Below are 21,747 nucleotides of genomic sequence, written 5' to 3'. Positions count from 1 at the left end.
GTAATGTTCAAACTGTTTTTGTATTTGAGCTGGACTCGCAAGCCGGTTGTCACGTTCAGGTCCCAAACATCAAACTCTACTAGGGCAGTGGAATTTGTTTATTTGGTGAACAAAAATCAAGAGCAAGTTTTGACTGTTTCTTTGGGGTTTTGGTTATAACCAGACAGCTTGATTGATTGATCTCGTCTGTTTGAAAACTCTGTTTCAACAAATACTGCTGAAACCGGTAGTACTTTGTGGCTTGTTTTAATGGCAGGTAAAATAAACAACTTGTTCATTTTTATAATCCAGTCAAGCTGAAGTATTCAATTATGAAATTCTGGCGAAGCTAGGCGGATGTTTGAAATTCTGGCGAAGCTAGGCGGATGTTTGAAATTCTGGCGAAGCTAGGCGGATGTTTGAAAGCTGAACGTCAAATCTAGTCTGAGTGTGCTGTACTTGACCTACAACTTCAGAAAGTTTCAATAACAGTGGAATGAATAAACTGATGTCATAAAGAAACCCTGATTATTAAAGGCACTGTATATCCATGTTTTAAGCTGACCAAGCAGTAGGCCTACATAAAAGAATAATTTCTTATTCACCTAACTCTTCCTTTCAGCTGTTTCTCCTTGTGTTGATGTTGTTTTACTAGTTCCTAGTTGTAAGCTTTGTTAGGGTTCCTGCGCCAGGAGTGTACGGTCACCTGTGACAGACATGGCGCATTATAAGTTTCCCATATTATTAATAATATTATTATTATTAACCACTGTGATTTCAATTCTATATTATTGTACAGAAGAGGACAGAAGGAAACATTTTAAAATGATTCATTCATGAGGTCTCAATTTAAAATGAACTAGAAATACCAGTGCAGCATGAAATCCTTCCCCTGCTGTTTCCTGATTTTCATGAATTCATTCCTGAGTTTCATCATCCTTGGCATAATTCCTTCCTCCATGGTTCAACCAAGCAGAATTGTCATGGAGTAGAGACAAACCAATCTGGGCCCAAGTTCCTCTGCTTACCGCCAAATTCTGCGCTTACGACCACCATTCTCAGCAAGCGCCAAAGCAAACAATGCCTAGTAATGTTGAGTCGCATCACACGCACAAGCAACAATTCCCTGCTTACCCATACAGCATGCACTGTCAATCCTTAAAACTACACTTTCTTCATTGATTGTTTAGCACATTGTACAAATTCGGTTAAACCTCCCAGAAATGTTGCCATTACATCCAGTGAAAATTGTAAATACGTCCTAGTTGCCATAAGCAACTTGTGCTTCCGTATAAAATTTGAAATACCTATTCACATAACTTCTTGCTCAGAGACCAATAGCTTCATTTCCTACAATTCCAATAAAAACCCAAAGCTAGTAGGATTGGTTTGTGCCCCTCAGGGCATTCGAAGAAGGGGTGGGTCTAATGCTTTTAGAGGTACCGCTAATTGCCCAAACCAACCCACCCTCCTGCCTAGCCCAAGGGCTTGACAACTCAGTCAGGCAGAAGGAACAAAATGATACCCCCCCCCCCCCCCCCACCCTCCTTCTCTGGCCTTTCTCAGTGGCCAAGTAAAGTGAAGTCCAATTATTCCACTGGAAATGATTTCTAGTTTTGGGGGAGAAACCTGCTGAATGGAGATTCTGATGAATTGAAATTTACCCATGCATGGATGGCGTGGCTTAGTGCTTTTACACATTTGTTGTCCCTACATAGATGTTGCTAGGTGTTGTGTATTCAAATTTATGCTTGAACTAAGTAATTTATAAGGTACATCCTACTACATGTACTTTCACTTCAGGCAAAGGAAAAAACAGATTTACTGAAAATGTGAAATAAATAGATATGACCCAGGTTGTTAGATTACCTAAAGAATAATTGAAATACCAGTCCAAAGATTAGGGTTGACAGAACCGTTTTGGTAGTGCATTCTTGTGGATAAATTGAGATAGTTATCAGTGAAGTAGAGTGCCTAGTGCAGAAAAACTGGTGGACTGATTGTTGCATTCAGACATGTACTGTATAGAAGCTGCAGCGTTTTTTTTTCTTTCTAGCGGCGTGTTTGATGCTTGAACTGATTTTTATCAGAGTTTTGTTGCTGTGTGATTTTCACCTTCGATGAACGTTCCCTTTTGAAATCTGCTTTCTGCATTTTGTGGGTTTTATAGTGCAGAGAATGCGTACCAAGGGTAGAAAACTCTGCAACTGTGTCAGAATTGAGCAGTCATCCATCGGTTGCAGAACTAAATGGAATTGACATATTTTGCAGAAGGCCTGGAACATTTTGTTGTATTCGTGAAGTACGTGACCTGCTTCTTTGTAGACTGAACACCTGAGCCCCGTTTCATAGAGCTTCTTTAATGTTTTCTTGCAACTTCAAAGACATATCGAGTCCCAAGTTTTCACAGATTTGTTATTTTTATGTATATGTTGGGATACGCCCGGTGAGAATACTGCAACTTTGACCATTATCAAAGGTGTCCAGTGGCTTCAAAGTCCTCAGTTCATCCCACTTCAAGTCAGCATATTCAAGAGAGAAAATATTTCTTTGTGAAAGGCTACTCACATTGATATCTTGAAGTAAAATATAACTTGATGGTTCATGGTCATTTGGACTATAGTCTACTTTGCAAACTGCGCTCTATTTTCTAATGGCCTCTAGTGTCACCTCATGAAATCCCAAAGGACCCATTTTTCATCACTGGCATTGTCACTTAATAGCTGGGTAAAACAGCTGTGCAATCCAAAAAATTATGAGGGAACCTGTTTGGCATTGGCTTTTTGTCAACGGATTGACCTTCCTTAGGTCAAAGGTCAAAGGGCAACTGTTCCCAAAGAACTCTTGATGCATTGTTAGAATGATCTTGGGACCCAATTAAGAATGACTGTGGGGTAGTTAAGTTAGTTTAGCTGGTTTTGTCTGTTTTTAAAGTCAATGTTCATCAGCTTAATGTATACAGCTGGATTCTCACAGATACGTATTATTTGAGTCTTTGACTGTGTTTAGTCATATGGTACACATACTGTTGTTTTAGGGATCTTGTTTTATAGTCTTATGCGGCAATCACTTTCACTGCCTCAAAGAAAATTCAGACCTGCTGTTTGTAAAATTTCCATAAGATATAAAAAAGAAATGCTTTAAAAAATATACAGGAACAAATATTGTGGTTTATTACTTGGAAGAAATGTTCAGTAATAAACCACCCAGGCATTTAAAAACTGCAGGGCTACAAACAAAGTAAAACAACCAAGAAAAACAACATAAAGCCCAGACTGTGTGACATGTGGATTATAAGTCCGTATATAATGAAAATTTAACTTAATTTGGTGATCCGTGCCCCGTTTTCCCTTTGTCAAACCAAGTGGATTAGTAGTCTAAACTAGGTCCTCTGCTCCTCTGCTATGGTTGTTTGATATCTTGTGCTTCTTGTAAGTTACACATCTTAGAAACTGCAAGGCCAGTGTAAAGTGTGTACAGCTTAAAGGCACTGGACACACCTTTGGTAATTCTCAAAGACCAGTATTTGTGCTTGGTGTATCTCAACATATGCATCAAATGAATATTTTGACTCATTGTTCATCAAAGTTGTGGAAAATAAAGAAAAAACACCCTTGTTGCACTAAATGTGTGTGCTTTCAGATGCCTAAAAAGGCTACAGGCGTAAAACTAAAAGGCTTTAGGCTTATAGTATTATTTGAGTGAGAAACTACCTCTTTCTAAAAGATTATGTACTTCAGAGGGAGCCTTTTCTCACAATGTTTTATATTATCAACATCTCTCCATTGCTTGTTTAACGTGGACGTTTTTATGCTAACAATTATGTTTACCTTTGCACATAAACCAGTGACAAATCTTTACAACTCTGGTCCTACAATCTATCAGAGACAATTTGTGCAGGCCTATACATTCCCAGGCCTGATACTTCACAAACTAAGCAAACTTGAGAGGCCCTCTCAAGTTTGCTTAGTTTGTTGCGTGACTTATAGAATCTGCAGATGTCTTAACACTTTAGTTAAGGATCAATGTAGATATTCAATCATAGTCAAAGTTGTACCCTCTACAACAATGCCTTGTGATAAACTGAGACCTACCCAAATTCTCCCACTCCTTTCTCAGACACACCTGTACCTCCACTCTGTCAAAACCCTAAATCCCTTCAGCAATAAGAAGATGGGGTTCCAAGCCCTTTGGTAGGTCATTATCACTAATCATTCTAGAGTAGATAGGGCAACTTTCTCAGACTATGCGCCTATCCATCAAAGCCTTCAAAATGGTGAAATGCTCTCAATAGTCTAGCAGCTGTCACCTACTCAAAAATTGGTTCACCATTTTGTTGTATCTGGGAAAATCATTCACATGAGATTTATTTTGAGACGCAGAAAATCCTGTACTCTCTTAATGATTAGCCATACCACTCATGCAATCCATGTGACGGAAATCTTTTTTAAGAGTGAAAGAGGACAGGTCATTTCAACTCCATTGAGAGTGAAGTTGGTTCCGATTTCACTCAAAAAGAGTGACACAGATTGACTTTCACTCTCAACAGAGCGAAACTAACTAACACCACTCGGACAAGAGAGTGAAACTTTCACTCTTTCATATTCAGTATAAAGATCAGTGGTTTTATCATTGGATAAATTACAATGTGTCATCTCAATTAACACCATTCTGTTTTTATTCAGTGTTTTTCTGAAAAGCACTTTTAGTATTTTCTTATTTCCAAGTTTACTTGTATTTGTTTTGCAACCACCAATGAGCTATGGCACTATAAACCTCACTGTGTTGGTGGTCAACACTCCTTTGACCCACTTTCTGAGTCTTCTTTTACATCCCAAACCCTTCCAAGCTAAATTCACACAATCCAATTCCCACAAAACCCACAGATCAAGTCTCATTATTGTCCAGTTGGTGTATTTCCCCTCTCTCACAACATATTACAATCTCAGCATGTTGTATTTTCTGTTGGTGGTGAAATATTGCCAGGAGCAACGTCAGCCACAGACATATCATATCCAGCTCCCGATTGCTGCTTATCTGGGTGGACCTATCGGCGCGGCTCGCACCAGCAATATCCCCAGAAGCCTCTACCGTGTGATTCATAGCAAACACGGAATGATCAGCAAACATTTGATCATCAATCTCTCTCTCATACCGCTCCCTTCTTCCTCCGTCTGTCCTGTCAAGGAACCTCCAGCCCCTAGAGTATCTTCAGAGACACACGCGTACAGACAGAGAGAGAAATTCTAAATTAAAATGCATCGATTTATGAGTACAGATGCATCTGTCCCGTGAAACTACAGCTGTATATTGCGTACTCATGTACCGCCCAGGGCTGGGAAGACTTGTATTTGTGCACTGGTAATAAGTTAATTTCACCATTGAAGACCACATCTTCCATGTTCATTTGTCTATACCGCCACCGCATTTCTTTCTCCTTTTGTTTAAATGAGTTTGATACCTTTTGTATAGATCATGTTTTTGACCATGACATGAATCCCTGCTCATTGTAACTGAAGATGTGTGTTACCTTTAGAAGTTTCAGCTTCATTAGTTGTCAAGTTTTTGAGAAAAAGAGTTAAAAAATCACAGAGCGATGTTTTCAGGAGAGTCGCGTTAATTCGTTGTACATGCTGAAAAATTTTCGTCTCAGTGAGAGGAAAACGATTTTCTGCGATCTTTATTTTGAAACCATGCAAGTTAAAAAGTCTGTGGACATTCTCAAGTTGTTTTGTGTCGCACAAAAAGTACCCAAACCCCTTTAAAGGAATTCAGTGCTATAAGGAGAAGCTGATTGTGATTCGCAGTCTTCATTCTCTCAGCATCTTATCATGTCACACTCATCTTCACAGCTTCATAGAATACCAACATGTCACTACCAGCCTATGCATGGTGTCTCAGATTGCCAAGCCAGTGCATTACACACATAATGGTTATTTTATGAGTGATATGAAATACATCTGATGACATCTTGTGATAAAGCATTCAATCTTTGATGTGTCAAGAGTTGTTACGTTGTGCTGTAAAATAGATTGAAGAGAGATCTGTTATGTCATCCAACACGTGATTAGAATACCAGTAAAGACTGACTTTACTTATGGGGAAACTAATGTGATTGAAAGCTTTAAAGGCACTGGACACCTTAGGTAATTGTCAAAGACCAGTATTCTTACTTGGTGTATCCCAATGCATAAAATAACAATCCTGTGACAATTTGAACGCAACTGGTCTACCAAAGTTTCAAGAGTATAATGAAAGACACCCTACATGTAGTTGCACAAATTTGTGTGTTTTCAGGTGAGGGAAAAACCTACACAGTTACAATACAATAAACTAAACATATTTGTCTTTAGAATTGAGAAACATTCATCAGACTCATGAAAGTCAACAATTGAAGATAATACACAGTGATAAATGATTATTATTCAATTGAAAAACACCAAACTGCCGTAACTTGTCTGGTAATGAGTTTACTGGCCTGACAGTGAAATCACTGACCTTGGGCCTGAGCGGTCCAGTATAAGTTTCAAGCCCTGCATCATAATCAACATGCCCCATCCTAACATTCAGTATTACATCAGTACCAGTTTAGGATCAAAACTTTTTTTTAAACATTATTGAAGCCCCCACTCCCCCAATCATACACCTCCATCTGTCAAGATCAATCACAATATGGTATTTATGGAAGGGGTTGGTTGTTGACAATGTGATCCATTTTTAGAAGGGGTTGGGTGTAGACGTACTGACTGCAAAGGGGTCAGAGAGTTCCTTCAAAGCTCTCTTTTCTAAGAGGTGATTCTGCATTTGATCGGCTTAAAGAAATTGAGTCACAAGGGGGGGGGGGTAACTACCTTTCTAAAAAGTGGTATTCATGGCTCAAATGAGAGGCGTTTCGACATAATTCACATACTTTGGTCATTTGTTGTTGTAAAGTAGTTATGAACTTTTGAAAAAATACATTATGTCACCCAAAATGTTGCACAAATTTGGTATTTATTCAAGAATGTTTTAAGTGGTTCAATTTAAATTCCCTCAACCAGTTTGTTTTTTTAATTAAAAAGAAAAAAACACGATTTCCAGATTTGCTGGGTTGAATGACCTCAGTGTCTCTCATTAAAAGAAAACGGTTTTTTTTTCTGTGTGGTTTTTTTCTGCTGAATTCCGAGTTCGCTGCCCTGTATCTTTTTGTCCTCATTGTCTTGCACCGTAACCAGCATCTGGGACATATATGATGGATGAGGTAGACTTGATGAAATCTTGTTTCCAAACATCTTGCGGGGCCATCCAAGCATCTTGGGGCGGGGGGGGGGGGGGGGGGGGGGGCATCCAAGCATGGGAGCCTGGGCATGTATGAATAAGCATGGATGAGAAATCGTTTCCAGATCCCGGGATATGGTGATAGATTGAATCCAGGATTTAAGAAAGTTTCAGACAAATTACCCTCAGGAAAGAGGGCTGTGGGAGAAATCAAATAAAACTAAGAAATTGGGAACGACTTATGGCTAAGGTCTCTTCTGATGTCTTGGAGTGATTATTTAAAAAACAATATCTAATCCAAAAAATCTACTGATTTTGCACTCATGCTCACAGTTTTTTTTTTTAATAATCACCTAATTTTTTTTTTAAGCTCTTCGGTTTCTAGATTTGAAAACACCTATGGTGTCAATTTTTAACACCCCCTTTTTTGCAGTGAAATCATAATCCACTCTTGATTCAAGTGTTCAAACATTGTAGTGACATGTTAACACCCCTCAAATAGTGAGAATATGACAGGTTGAGTACAGATGGCTTTCTACTCAATTAATAGCTTCCTTTTTTTATGACAGGGATTTGGATCAATGAGTTAAAGATACAGATACAGTGATTTGCTCTGAAATCTTCTATGATATGTTTTACATGACGTGTGTTTTATTATCTGCAAGCAAAATCATTTTTTAGAATTGTCTCTGAAAAGAAAAATGTAATGTAATTTTTCAGATTTATTAAATCCACCCCTATAAACCTCCTACCTAAGAACAATGACTGGTTTGGGTGGCTTTTTATAATATTTTTTGGATGCAATTCAATTTACACTACTTTGGTAAGCATTGAGATTTACATTTGACCATCGATTACTGCAATAAGGATAGAAATGATAACAATTCTCTAACAGGGGTTCGTGTAAAGTTTTGCTTAGAAGGGAGTAGATGATAGACCTTGGACAGGTGATGCGTTAATTTGCTCTTACGCTGAGGAGTTACGTTTTGCAAAATCAGTCACTGCATCAGTGCAGTAGAGTTGATGAGAAAAGGTTCCATGCTACTACCTTTCAAATATTGCTATTCTGACATTTTACTCCTTAAAAGGAGAAAGTAGACTGGACTCCCCCCCCCCCCCCCCCGACCTCAGGGCCAAACAAATTTCCACTGATCATAACTTGATAAAAGAAAGTGTAAAGTAATTCCCCCACATGAACAATTTGATAAGATCTTGTAATAAAAACTAACTTCAAATTGTCCACGTCTAAAAACTTAGTTTGAGTGAAAGTAATTTGACTGTAAGAATAAGACTCTTTCTCCACTCCCTAAGGATTGATGTACATTAATATCAGTGATCCATAGCTTCCAACCAGTTATTTTACCAGAGGTATATTTTGATAGCATCATCATTTCTAGCCTTGTCACATCTAATGAACTAGTATCTTGTCAAAGGGTCAGTGAGTGCATCAATCAATCAGTTCATACCTGACAGGGTTGGTGTCAGCTATTTCTCTCTCACTCTCTCAAAAATCCGCTTTGGCTTTAAGAAAAAAAATCTTCTTATTGCTCATCACGGATGGATTTGATGAAGCGGACGGACGACATCTTGGGAATCAATCTGAAATTGATTCAATGACCGGAATGTTTGGCAGTGATGAAAGGAGTAGACTAGTGGACAAATCGTTAATGTTTGTGATAGTTGAGTCAGAGTGGTGGCGCACTCCATCCAGGTCTCCGCGATCGGATACTGCTCTCTCGAGATCACTGTTCTCATGCCAAACTGCTGGCTGTCGACTACTTCCCTGCACACCGCGAAAATGGTGGTCTCACCAGCAGTCTCGCGAGAACATCGCCAGTGTCACAGGAATTGCAGAGAAAGAGTCTTAATGCTATCAACGCGACAAATATTTAAAGACTCGTCCGCAAGTCTATGTAGCTATTGGTCAGGAAGGACACATTTTCATCAGTTAATGAGTTTGCTTGTCCAAATTACTGCCGGTCCAAATTTCTTCCAAAATTCATCACTTGTTAATCAAACGTACTTCAACCTTTGGGAAATCACTCATAACTACTTTAGTTTCTCTCTCAAGACTTTTTTAGACCAAAATTTTTTTTGAACAAGTTGAATACCTCAATGTTTTTCCCCTCTCTTCTGTCACATCTTTGGAATTGTTCATGGATTATGGCTGGATATCTAGTAAGGTCGATCTCTGAAGTTGTGTTTTTTGTACTGCACACTTTTTATTACACAGACTTCTTTTAACCAATTGTACGAGTAAATCCTGACTTAAACTTTACTCTGTTTGTCAATATTTTTTTGGAGGAGGGTTGCCCCATTTGAATTTTGATCAATTTTTAAGAAATGTACTTTAAAGTGCTATGCTTCTCAAAATGCTTACTATCAAAAGATGCTAAGAGTGATAACCAAATGAAAACCTTCCCTTTAAAGTCCCTATAATACAGTTATGATTGATCATGCTTTTGTTTGCTTGAATGCTCTGATGGGTAATTGAGATGGAAGTTGTTTTAATCACTTAAAGCCATTATACACTTTCGGAACAGAACAAAAATAAAAGTTCACAGATTTACAACTAACTTACAGGGTTTACAGAAGGTAATGGTAAAAGACTTCTCTTGAAATATTATTCCAAGAAATGCTTTACTTTTTGAGAAAACATTAAAACAATTATCAATTCTTGTTAGCGTGAATTACGGATTTATAGTAAACACACGTCATGACACGGCAAAACGTGTGGAAACAAGGGTGGGTTTTCCCGTTATTTTCTCCTGACTCCGATGATCGATTGAGCCTAAATTTTCACAGGTTTGTTATTTTATATTAATAAAATGTGATACACGAAGTGTGGGCCTTGGACAATACTGTTTACCGAAAGTGTATAATGGCTTTAAGGTTATTCAGTTCATCAGCTTCATTCAAAATAGTGTTTTATGACCGTATATCTCACAGTTGTTCAAAACAAACCATTTATTTGGGAATTGAAAATGTGGAGATTTCAAGTTTTGATCTTTCTTCAAACATCACTTTTGAGTTATGGTAGTAACTCTGCAAAATTGTAGTGCATGAATTTGTCTATGATGGCTAAATAATGTTAGTTTCCTGAAATTTAAATGATATTTTTTGATTGATCAGTAGAGTAAAAGCTCCCCAAACCAATGATTTTTTTTTTCCTAAATGTATTTTTTCATAAAGGATTGAAAGAATGTAGTCTTTCCTAAACAATTACACCCTACCACACCTTACCTTATGTACATAGACAATTTCAAAGATTCTGAATACTCTTTCACCAAAACTAATGATTCATCATCCCATTAGTCAAATAAAATAATTACTTTGACATAAAATACATTAAAAGAGAAAACATTTGAAAAAAAAAATCCTTGGAGGACAAAAGTGCTGAGTGTTGCTGTCTGTATGAGGGAAAAAGTCCACATATTCGGGCAATTTTAATTTGTAATAGATGATTGTGTGCATAACCTTGCTTCGGGAGCATTGCCGTCATTAGTAGTATTAGATGAAAGGAAGATTGGTCCGATCACACAGGAACTTAAATCCCTTAAAGCCTTTCATAAATAATAGACATCTTCCAAATCCCAGAGAAAATCACAACTTTCTCACTGCTAATGCTCCCAACAAATCCCCAAATCCCTATGCATGTCTTTGAGGCGACAGTCCAAAGCGGAGACTACAAAGGAATCGCGGTGGCCAAGGAATAATAACAAACGGCACCTACTGAGACTAGCTGCTTGATCTATGAATAGACCAACACGAGGACAAGGATGAAAGGGCCTGCGGGCAACCAGGGAAACTGGATCGGTAACCGGCTCCCATGTGACCGGTTACGAGTGCAGGATAGCTGACACCTCCCGGCATGTGTAAAATCATACGAATACCAAAATCAGAAAATGGTTTGTCGATATGAGAATTGACTACAAGCAATCTGACAAAATATCAAATTCTTTTTTCAAGATTCACAGGAGAAAAAAAAAATGTAACAATCCCGGGCCAACCGGCGGAAGATTACATATCCGATATCAGGAATCTTAAAACTCTTGATGAAAGGGTTGAAGAGGTAATATGATTGTCTCTTAGCGGAAGATGCCTAGCGTGTCTTGGGGGTGGGGAGTGAGTGAGTGAGATGAAGAGTCTAGTCTTACTCCCTCATGCTGTGGTACTCCTCCACTCTTTTCAGGGCACTGACTGAGATCAGGTGTGATGCTAGCCATCTCCTATCCTATGGAGTGCCTCATGAATTCTAATTGTATTGATTGAAAGCTGTAGGGTTGGTTTCAACACAAGGATCCATGGTTTACAGGAGGCAGTTTTGCACAGGAATTGCATATAGATTTTAAGAGGTTATAAAAAAGAATGGATTTTTCACTTTGTCCGCTGGTTATATCTTGAAATATTACTCATGGGTTTCTTTGATGAATCTTTTAGTGCGTGGTGCTTTCTTTTTGTCATTTTTTTTTCTTCTTCTCTCCTCTTTTCATGGAAAATGGAATGCTTGTACTTTGATGATTTTTGTGGAACTGATGTGGAAACTGGGTTAAAGTTTAGGGCCATGACAAAACAGTCTTCTTTATCAATATGAGCATGTTAAGAAAGGCAATGAAAGGAAACAAGTAGTTTTCTTGAATTGCTGCAAGGAGCCATCATGAATCAAGCTCTATTTTCATCTGAAGTTTGGTTTGAATCCCAGCTGAGCAGTCTGTGTTATTTTAGTTTTAAAAAGGAGAAAGACTTTGTCAATGTGTTTCAGTGAGGGGTAGGATGCAAATATAGTATAGCAACTTCTGTAAACAAATCTACCTTAACAAACTTCATGATACAATGTAGGATAGCTTATTCCAAACAAACTGTCGATTGGAACATCATGCAAAGGAATGCCTACTTTTAGGCAATTGCTGGTACTGCATGAATGTTCATTATTCTGTACATTGTAGCAATATGAATGCATAAAGCCATTGGGAGTGCACTCTTGGTCAGTTCATTCGAGATGTTTTCAACACAGTCCCAATGATAAATATTACCATGTTATCATTGGAATGGTTGTCACTTTCACTTTGCCATTTTCTGATAGCAGCTTTATTTCCCTCCTACAGTCGTAAACATATCTATTTGCTCAGTAAACTTTTCCCCCGGTTGCTGCACTCAGCTTTCAAGTTTATAGAAAAAACTCCCACATGCTCATCAGGTCGAATCAGTCGCGGCAGGTCTGCCATGATCCCTACTGTGAAAATTGCCCCAATGTGATGGGGGTAATTTGTCGTCGTGTAGCCGTCAGTCGGCGGGTTTCTCGTTGCCCGGCTTGGCAGGTCTCTCTGCAGGTAGTTGGCGAGGTGATTAGATTGAGTCCAATTATGCCAGGAGCCCCTGTGAATCAGATTTTATGTTGAGAGTTTTTGTGCACTATACTGTATGTGTTGGGATGGCCTGGGGATAAGTCTTGTCTGTTTGCGTGTGTCGTCGAGTCGATGACTCGTTTTAGATGGAAGTTGTTGTGTACTGATGAGGTTTTCGTGTTTTTTTAAATCTTCATTAGTCGTAGAGATTCAACAAATTCTACAAAGTGCCTGTTTTTAGCAGAGTGCATTGTGCTTGCATTTACTGTTCCCACAAAGTAACAGAGAATATGAAATCAATAGAAAACAGAGCAGAAGTTAAATTGAAAAATAATGAAAAAGATGGAAAGTAATGGTTTATGATCACTTTGCTCATTTTCCTGAGGCTACAGCTACAATCATTTGTAGGGGGCCAGTCACAAACAATACACATGTATTTATTGGCTTGTAAACTTGTGTTTTGCTGAAATATAGTCCTTTTGGTGTTTAAAAAGCTGATCTATAATAATGGTCCATATTTTCTGCCATAAAGTTATAGAATGTGAAGAATGACACGAAGGCTGTGGCAATGAAGTAATTACTTTTCCTATGGTGTTTTTCAACACCCTCTAAAACATTGACATCGGAATGTGCTGGTGACTCAACTTCATTAAAGGGTAAAACTATAGAACTCATTATCATCACACAATGCCAGTATGACACCTTCCTATGTATGTTTCAACACAAACTTCCTATCACACTGAGAGTTGTCTTTTTCTCCAATCTGATATTGTCAATCATGAAACAGATATGTTACTATCAGTGATTTGTGTTTCTATTCTCTGGTCAATCTGCTGTAGGAAACAGAGAATCCTACAGCCTTTATTGGCTCATGAGATGATGTTTCATACCCACTTATATAATTACTTCCATAATGTCAAATTACATTGATATAATGTCATCAATCATGTCCCAATTTTTGCCAATTACTGGTGTTATACTCCATTTTCAAATGAAGACCAAGCCGGGCGTGCATTATGTGTGTTTGACTGCGATGCGGATATGGTGATAAAATGCAACCGGGTTCATAAAAGTCATGGCTCATTTGAAATCGATATGTTTGTGAGAGACTAGAAATGACAGATTTACTACACTGTAAAATGTACATTGGTAGTATTGTGTTTCTCTGCTTAAAGGGATGGTGCATAGCTCTTTCATAAAATATGTATCTCTTCAGTCCATCAGTTTTACAAGAATATTTATGACTATTTTATGAAATTTTGTGTATTTGTTTTTGTGGTTTTAAGAGTAGAGAAAACATGCATTATCTGAAGTTACAAGTACCGTTGCGTACATCCATCTGTTGCTCGTTGCCTATACATTCCTTTTGAATCAATTTATCAGTCACCACTGCCTCAATTACATCTTCTACAAGTAAGGAGGGATATCCCATCTTTTCAATATTTATACCTGCGTGTTTATACCAAGAAGCTGCAGCTCTTATAGTGTTCACCCTGGTGTTCCATGCCAGATTCTCCCACTTGAAATCCTGACAGGTTGAGAAAGGCGGGAAGTCGTTTCTTATGAGAAGTTTCTGACAAGTTCAACGGCACAGGGCAACCCATTAAAGCTTACCGCATCACCTTTGTTTAGCTTAGTACCAATTAAGGGCTTACTGTAGTTGAGAACCAAAGTGGTCCATGTCTTTGTCGGTGGTAGGCCTACATAGGGTCTGGATCATTCTTGTTATTGTTTACGATGGCTGTTAACTTAAAGAACACGATCGTCTAAACAGAGTCCAGAGACTAACTTCGGTTATGTTTCAATCAAACTAAGTTAATCTGCTAATAATCAGTGCACAACAAGATCTGAAGTCAGTCATTTCTTTGAAAAGTAACATGTTTGATTTCAAGGAACCTTACCCAAAATAAACAGTTTCATCTTCAAGCGGGCTTGAATACTTTATTCTGATTGGTCCATCCTTAGCTACAAGTGTGATATGAACTTACATTGCACGGCCCATATCACTCCCTGCCTATTGTGTGTTCTGACTCTGTGTATTAAAAAGTGGCGCGTAATTGCGTCAAATGCGTGTCAAGTTTGCTTGAAGATAAATTTTTGTTATCAATGCAGGCTCGTAGAATGCAAACAAATATAGCGCGTCTACATCCCATAGCGTTGGATATGGGCCGCAGAAGAGCTATATTTTTCTGTGCTCATCTTGCACTTGTGTGATAATTGATATTATCTTCAAGTACGCGCTAATCCTCCAATCCGTTTCGCAGAATGGAGTGGTGATAAAAACCTATATTGCACAGCTAATATCACTACCATGCGTATTGTGTGTTCTATGTCACGCGCTAAGTTTGCTTACAGATAAATACGTTATCACACGCGCGCTCGTGGAAATACGGAAAATATAGCGCGTCTGCGTCCCATATCCAATTCGGCCTTCGGTCTCGTTGGATATGGGACGCAGAAGCGCTATATTTTTCCGTATTCCACTCGCGCTTGTGTGATAACTTATTAAATACTCTTGTTTTTCATACTGAATTGTGGTAGGCTATAGTCATAAAAAGAATCATTTTACATCTTTAAACTTGTTTCAGACCCTTACAAGTGAAAAACTCATTGTGTAAAACACTCGTTGCAATGTCAATGTCGTGACAACAGTTGAATCTCCACTTATTATAAATTGATGGACTCCGGTTAGTGGGAGATGATCCTTAAGTGCACCCAGATTGTAGATATAATTGAAAGGTAGTATTATTTACTGCCATTTAGGCAATGCCATGTTCAATGGGCCAATCAGTAATACCCTTGTACATCTCACAGCTAGATATAATCACCCTGTCACGCCAGACACTATACCCTGCTAACGATAAGAGTAATCTGATTGCCCCGTAACTAATTGCAGAAACATTCTCTCATTGGGACGGAAATTAAGAATCGTTCTGCGCGCGGATCTGGACTAATTTGCTGTATACGCGTGTGAACTTGCAGAGGAAAGCCGGATGCAATAACACGGCTAATGGCTCCTCTGTCAGTTTGCGTAGCAGATACCATGTTGTTAATCCAGTTAATTGGATGTCATGAGAAACACACATGTAGGATTGCAATCTAGGAGTCCCAACATGGAATCCAGCGAGGCCTCTATATTGGATGAGTCATTGCAGAGGTTTGGGGGGATCTATGCAAGCTGGGTCTTCCATCACATTGTTTGATGAGAACCCAGTTGAAGAAGAGAAGAACAAACGCAGTGTCAGACAAACTGAGTCGAGTGCAATTAATACAAGTCCTAAGGGTTCACATTTGCTCAAAAACAGGTGATTATGCTGTATCACCACCAGAGGCCCAGTGTATTCAATACACTCAGGGCTGTGCAGGTTTCAAGCACTGTATTTGGACTACAGGAACAGCACTTCGGAACAATACAAATTTTGCTCTTGGGGACACTCACTGCACAGGCCCTAGCTTTAAAGCATTCAGATGTATGTACTTTCTTGAGATTTATAATTTAATAAAACATGCCCTGAAAATTCCAGAGTGTGTATAGATGTACTTCTTAACCTTGTTGTTGTGTGTGCCTTTTCAATGTACTGTTAAAGTTCACTGTCCTTTGTGAGTTTGAATAGTAAAATAATCAATCTACAGGCTCTATATTTCCCTCTTTAAATGTTCAAAACGGTGATTTTTTGTTTGATTTATTTGTTTGTTTGCTTGTTTGCCATTTGTTTTGTTTTTCATTTTCTTTGGGGGAGGGGTGCAAGAAATTCAATTTGAAAGGCCTTTTTGTCTACCATCCATCTTTTGTGACCTTTTTCCGTTAGAAAGGATTGATTGACAATTTAAAACTTTACATTTTTGTCTACTAGATTTTGAATGAAGGGTTCTCCAGTTTATTGATTGGTATCATGATCAATTAAAGAGGATAGTTAAAGCTGGATGACCAGAATCATTATTGGTTTAAACAAGTACTACACATTGACCAATAGTTTCAAAGAAACTCACCACAAATCAACATTCTCACCTATGTTATCACAATAAATGGTTGCCCTAGATGACAATTTTTGAGATGGAATTTAAATTGTACCACCTATGATGTGATTTGTGTTTGTTAAAGCCACTGTCATTATTTTGGTTACATCCATGCCTTGATCTGTTTGTTGTTTTTGCAGATATTTGGCAAGAAGACACTGGCTGGCCTGGACTCATTTGCTGCACTAATGCTCGAGCTGGTCACTGCCGTGCAGCTTGTCGACAAGTAAGTACACTTTATGCCTGATTGGACTCCTTCGTCAAGATTAAAGGCAGTAAACACTATTGGTAATTACTCAACAAAATTATTACCATTAAAGCTTACTTGGTAACGAGCAACAGAGAGCCAATGCAAGAAAAAACATTTTGAGAAACAGCTCCCTCTGAAGTATCTAGTTTTTGAGAAAGAGGTCATTTCTCACTCAAATATTTGAAATAGTTAAATACTTCAGGCTGAAGCCTTTTATTAGGCATCTGAAAGGACACAAGTTTGTGCAACAATGGTGTTTTCTTTAATTTTTCTCTTGCAACTTCGATGAGCAATTGAGCCAAAATTTTCACAGGGTTGTTATTTTATGCATATGTTGGGATACACCAAATGAGAAGACTGGCCTTTGACAATTACCAAAAGTGTCCAACGCCTTCAAAGTCAAATAATAGCTCCCTCATCAAAGTGATGCTACACTTATGTGTTAGATGCAAATAAGAGCTATCCTTGGTTGATGTTTAGTGTAGGCTATATAGAGAAACTGATAGAGAAACATGAGTGACACTTGACGCTCACAGCCTTTGACCAGTGATGTGATTTGACTGATCAGGACATCATAGGGGTGTGCCAAAAGGGCTTAAAGGCAGGGACAGGGCTATAGACACCCCATCGCGACTAAAAACTGCTTAGTGTCCATGGGAGTAACAGCCAACCCGACTGATGACAGACACCTGCATTCAATTCATCAAAAGTCTCCTTCGTACTTTTTTTTACCAGTTGCCTGAAGGTATTCTGTTTAGATTTATTGTGTGTAGCATTTCAGTCAATGTGCCTTTAATAAAACTGTCAAGGAATAGCTCAGAATTTTCATGAAGTTTGTGTTTGTTTTATTGATATGAAAATAGATTTAGCTATTAGCTGTTGGGAACAACTCACCAACAAAAATCACTGATGGTATGCAAAAATAGTTCTAGGCCTGACGTTTCAAACCTAGCAGAGTCTTTCTCATAACCTAAGACGTAAGAGAAAGACTCTGCTAGGGTGAAAACGTTGGGCAATTAGCTACTTTTTGTTTTATTGATGAGAGAATTGGCAGAAAGGTGAAATGAAATTGTTCTTTTAGGTTAAATTGCATGCGATCAACTTTTACAAACAAATTACTCACATTTTTATGGGTTCTGACATTAGTTACTTACCAATACCTGTGCAAGAATATTTTATTACTCAACCCCACTGTGTGTGTGAAATTCTCTGCTTGGTCAAATTACAATTCATTTTATGACCCATAAAAACTTCAACTGATTAATCATGATTCCATTCTCTAAAAATGTCTGGCATTGAGAACCATTTATCATTGAGCGAGCGATTTCACAATCATAAAACCTTCACACATACCCTCTCTTGTGGGCTAAATAACAGAAAACACTAAGTGCAGAATGGCTTTCATGGTCGTATACCATTTTTGACAAGTGCATACTCCGAGTCTAGGGCCCCATGCCAGGCAGAACCCACTGCCAAACAGCTGTTGGATTAACCTTTTCAATTAATGGCATCAAAAAAGGTTCAAACCAAATTGTTTGTTCCCATTGATGAACATAACCCAGTGTTTTTAAAGGGTTGGCGCTGGCTGATATTACTCACGAGAACTCTTGGTTGGGCATTTTTTAGTGTTAGATTCTCTATTTGCACAGTGTCATTTTCTCTAATTAAGTTTCACTTTGAATTAATCAAAGATATTGGAATTTTCTTTATCAAGATTTGTTTTTTTGTGTGCCCAAATTGTTCCCACATTATTTTGTAATGGAAAAAATGATCTTTGTTAAGAATAACAACTTAGATAAGTTCAGTACCAAATGGGAGCCTTTTGTATTGCTATGTACCAACTAAATGCCTTGCATAATCATCAAACTTCCTGTTTTTGCAATTTGCCATTTCTCTCTTGTATCGTTCTATAAGTAGTTGGTTTTACCAGTAGTTTGTGTAGCTTTGTACATTGAAGAAACTTGAATAAATTTCCCCCCTCCAGGGAAAAAAATAAAAAATAAAAGGACCTTATCGACCAATATCAACCCACCCATCACAAAAGTTAAATTAACAATTTGCCGGTTGTAAACTAGAACTGAAATGTCATCTCCAATAACCTATGTAGTAGGTCCATCACTTCATCCCTTTAAACACTGACAACATTGTCAGCATCTCTGCATGTCCCAAATCCCTGTCCCTCACCAGCATGAAAATGGAACTTTGCTGGGTTCAGCTTAAACCAACAAACCCTCCATTTTCTCCCTTGAATCTGCCTCCCAAAGTCACCCCAGTGTCAGCTGTTGTGTTTATAGATTGTCCGCTACCACCACAGGTGGGATATATCTTGGCTGTTTTACTAAAGACAACTGGCAGACTCTTTCTTTTACCTTCGAGCATCAAGCGTAAAGGAAGGGAAATAACACAGCTCATGTTCACTGGTTGTAAGGGCTAGGGAGCCAGTGAAATGTCAAAGGTTAAATGTCCACTGAGACCATGACAGACGGAATGTAATGAACAATTTGTCAGCCTCCTGGGAGGATGGAATTAGGAGTAGTGGAGGCAGACCTTTAAAACGGAAATAGTGAAATAAAAGTCAAAATTGAATGCAAAGATACTTAGCTGTCCCTGTCTTACTATTGTCATTGTAGTAGATCTATATTGAAGAATTGAGGGATAGGTATTGTAGAGTCTGTGTGAAACAACAAAGTCATCAGGCTGTTTTCTTTAAGTGACAAATCAAACCCACAACCACAATTCCATGATTTGAAGAAGAAAACAAATTAAATTTTAAAAACCATTTAAACTGTTATTTTTTTCAATGCTTTTTTGGAGAAACGAAATGTGGTGAAACTTTCCTGTGTGGCAGCTCGGTAGTTTTATGATGAGGCTCCTTGAAGTGTCAGCGGCACATTAATCCGGAGGTCATTGGTTCAAATCTTGCTCTAATCTTTTTTTTCTTAGCTAAACCACAAATTAATTAAATAATTGACAGTATATTACAACAAAATGTATCAGGATTATTTTACCTTCATATGATTTTTTTTCAGGCGGATTCTTTCTCTGCTGCATCTTCAGCCTGCTCTAGACATGAGGAGGTAAGTTACCATCTTGTACAAATTATTTTGTAATAAATTCATTTTAATAATAAACTATAATGCTTATTGATAATCCATGCCTCAATACAACAACATATCAATTTGTTGACTCATGTTAACGTATGATTTTAATTATCAGAACAATTAGCTGTTAAATAAATAATTAAAGAGCGATGACCTTTAGAAGTAAAGAACAGATCTGACAGCCTCAGCTTACCTCAACTCTGCGTTGAATTTCTATGTTGTGGTTGAGCGCTAAGTAGCTCCTGGTGCAAAAATGCCTCCTACCAACTTAAACTATGCCTCAAAGTTTGTGCACTGTGCTCAATCATCTGATAGCACCTTCTTTGGACTCCATAAGGTCAGGTCATGTTTAAACACAGATAATCGTGTTATTTAAACATGGCCACTCATATTGGATAAACTGTCAAGGATGCCAGGTATTATTTATAAATGATTGGTCTGAAACTGGCTTATTATTCCACTTCAGGGAAATCTTTTATATTAATTTTCTTAAAGAATTAAAATTTTTTGTCCAATCTTTTGTCTTTTCAGCCTTCTCTTTTCCAGTGTTTGGACAGGTTTGAGAGTGAGTTTAAAAAAAAAAATACTTTTCCTTGAAATTACAAAATGGTTTTCATAAAAGTACAAAGTTGTAGTGAGTTGCTTATTTATTGTATCTTAATCAAATCATAAATGAAAATCTCACATCCTAATTTGACTGATTTTGTTTCTGATTACAGAGAAAGAGCATTGCTGTCGTCATGCAACATCAGCCACCCAGTGTCGCCATAAATGTGAGGCAGTCTTTAATGCAATGACTCCTACTGAAGAGATGTCTTTAGATGTATCAATATTTTGCCGTGACGTCAGCCAGACGGTTGTCCAGTGTGTTACTAACTATACCTCAGTGGCTATACCAGCTAGGGACCCCAGAGATAGTAAGAATAAACTTTAAACTATTTTATTTGAGATTATTTTTATTATTGGTTTAATACAAATTAAACTTTGCAGCCGAAAGGCTGATATGCGTTTACAAGTTATCTACAATCCAGTAAAATTATTGGTGATTGAGCAGCTCAACTAGGGCTGGGATGCAACTTTTCTGAACCGTTTGTCCTATATTTAACTAAGCAAAGTTTATTGGAATCAGGTTGTTGTTTCTGGGTGGGGGAAGCCATTGTTTATATATGTCAGAGGTGAGATGGGATTTACCAAAATTATCAAAAAGCTGCTCAAGTCTAACATCCATGGCAGGGAGGCCAAGCTGGAAATAAATTTCAGCAAAAGACTTAGTTTTACAGTAATCATATGTCAAGATAATTCTTAATAGAAGTGAAATAAAAGATGATTAGTTAAAGCATTGACAACGATGATTTAATTTGTACTTTGTACAGGTTTACACTGTTGTGAGCGATCTCATAGTGAGTCGTGCAGAGAGACATGTCGACGTGTCCATATGAACCTTACATCAGATGTAGAGATTATAGACTCATTGGTGGCTGGATGCGGTGGTACTATTCAACCCCATGTTGGCATGTGGGAATGCTTTCTGGTCAACTCAGGTACTGAAATCTATTCATATAATATTATATAATATATCAATATAAACCACAAGGGAAACTGACTGGGTAAATTTTGAAATGATTTTGGGGTTGACTAGAATTGACTAGAGTGGGGACACTGCCAATATAGGGCTAGATAGCTCAGTTGGTAGAGCGCCGGCACGTTAATCCGGAGGTCGTTGGTTCGAATCCCACTCTAGTCAATTCTTTGTTCAACCCCAAAATCATTTCAAAATTTACCCAGTCAGTTTCCCTTG

The 21,747-nt window shown here is 38.0% G+C and overlaps 1 protein-coding gene across 1 annotated transcript in view; it reads left to right on the top strand.

The window, feature by feature from the left end:
* LOC117299858 (reversion-inducing cysteine-rich protein with Kazal motifs-like) overlaps positions 1 to 21,747 on the top strand; it is a 65,394-nt gene that overhangs the window by 31,741 nt on the left and 11,906 nt on the right. The window contains exons 5-9 of the mRNA XM_033783427.1: positions 16,739 to 16,824; positions 19,878 to 19,925; positions 20,481 to 20,514; positions 20,669 to 20,866; positions 21,323 to 21,490. Coding sequence (XP_033639318.1) covers positions 16,739 to 16,824; positions 19,878 to 19,925; positions 20,481 to 20,514; positions 20,669 to 20,866; positions 21,323 to 21,490 — 534 coding nt within the window. The remainder of the gene's footprint in view (positions 1 to 16,738; positions 16,825 to 19,877; positions 19,926 to 20,480; positions 20,515 to 20,668; positions 20,867 to 21,322; positions 21,491 to 21,747) is intronic.

Source organism: Asterias rubens, chromosome 15, assembly GCF_902459465.1.
Source record: "Asterias rubens chromosome 15, eAstRub1.3, whole genome shotgun sequence".
Taxonomy (NCBI): Eukaryota; Metazoa; Echinodermata; class Asteroidea; order Forcipulatida; family Asteriidae; genus Asterias; species Asterias rubens.
This window is presented reverse-complemented; position numbering and strand designations above follow the sequence as displayed.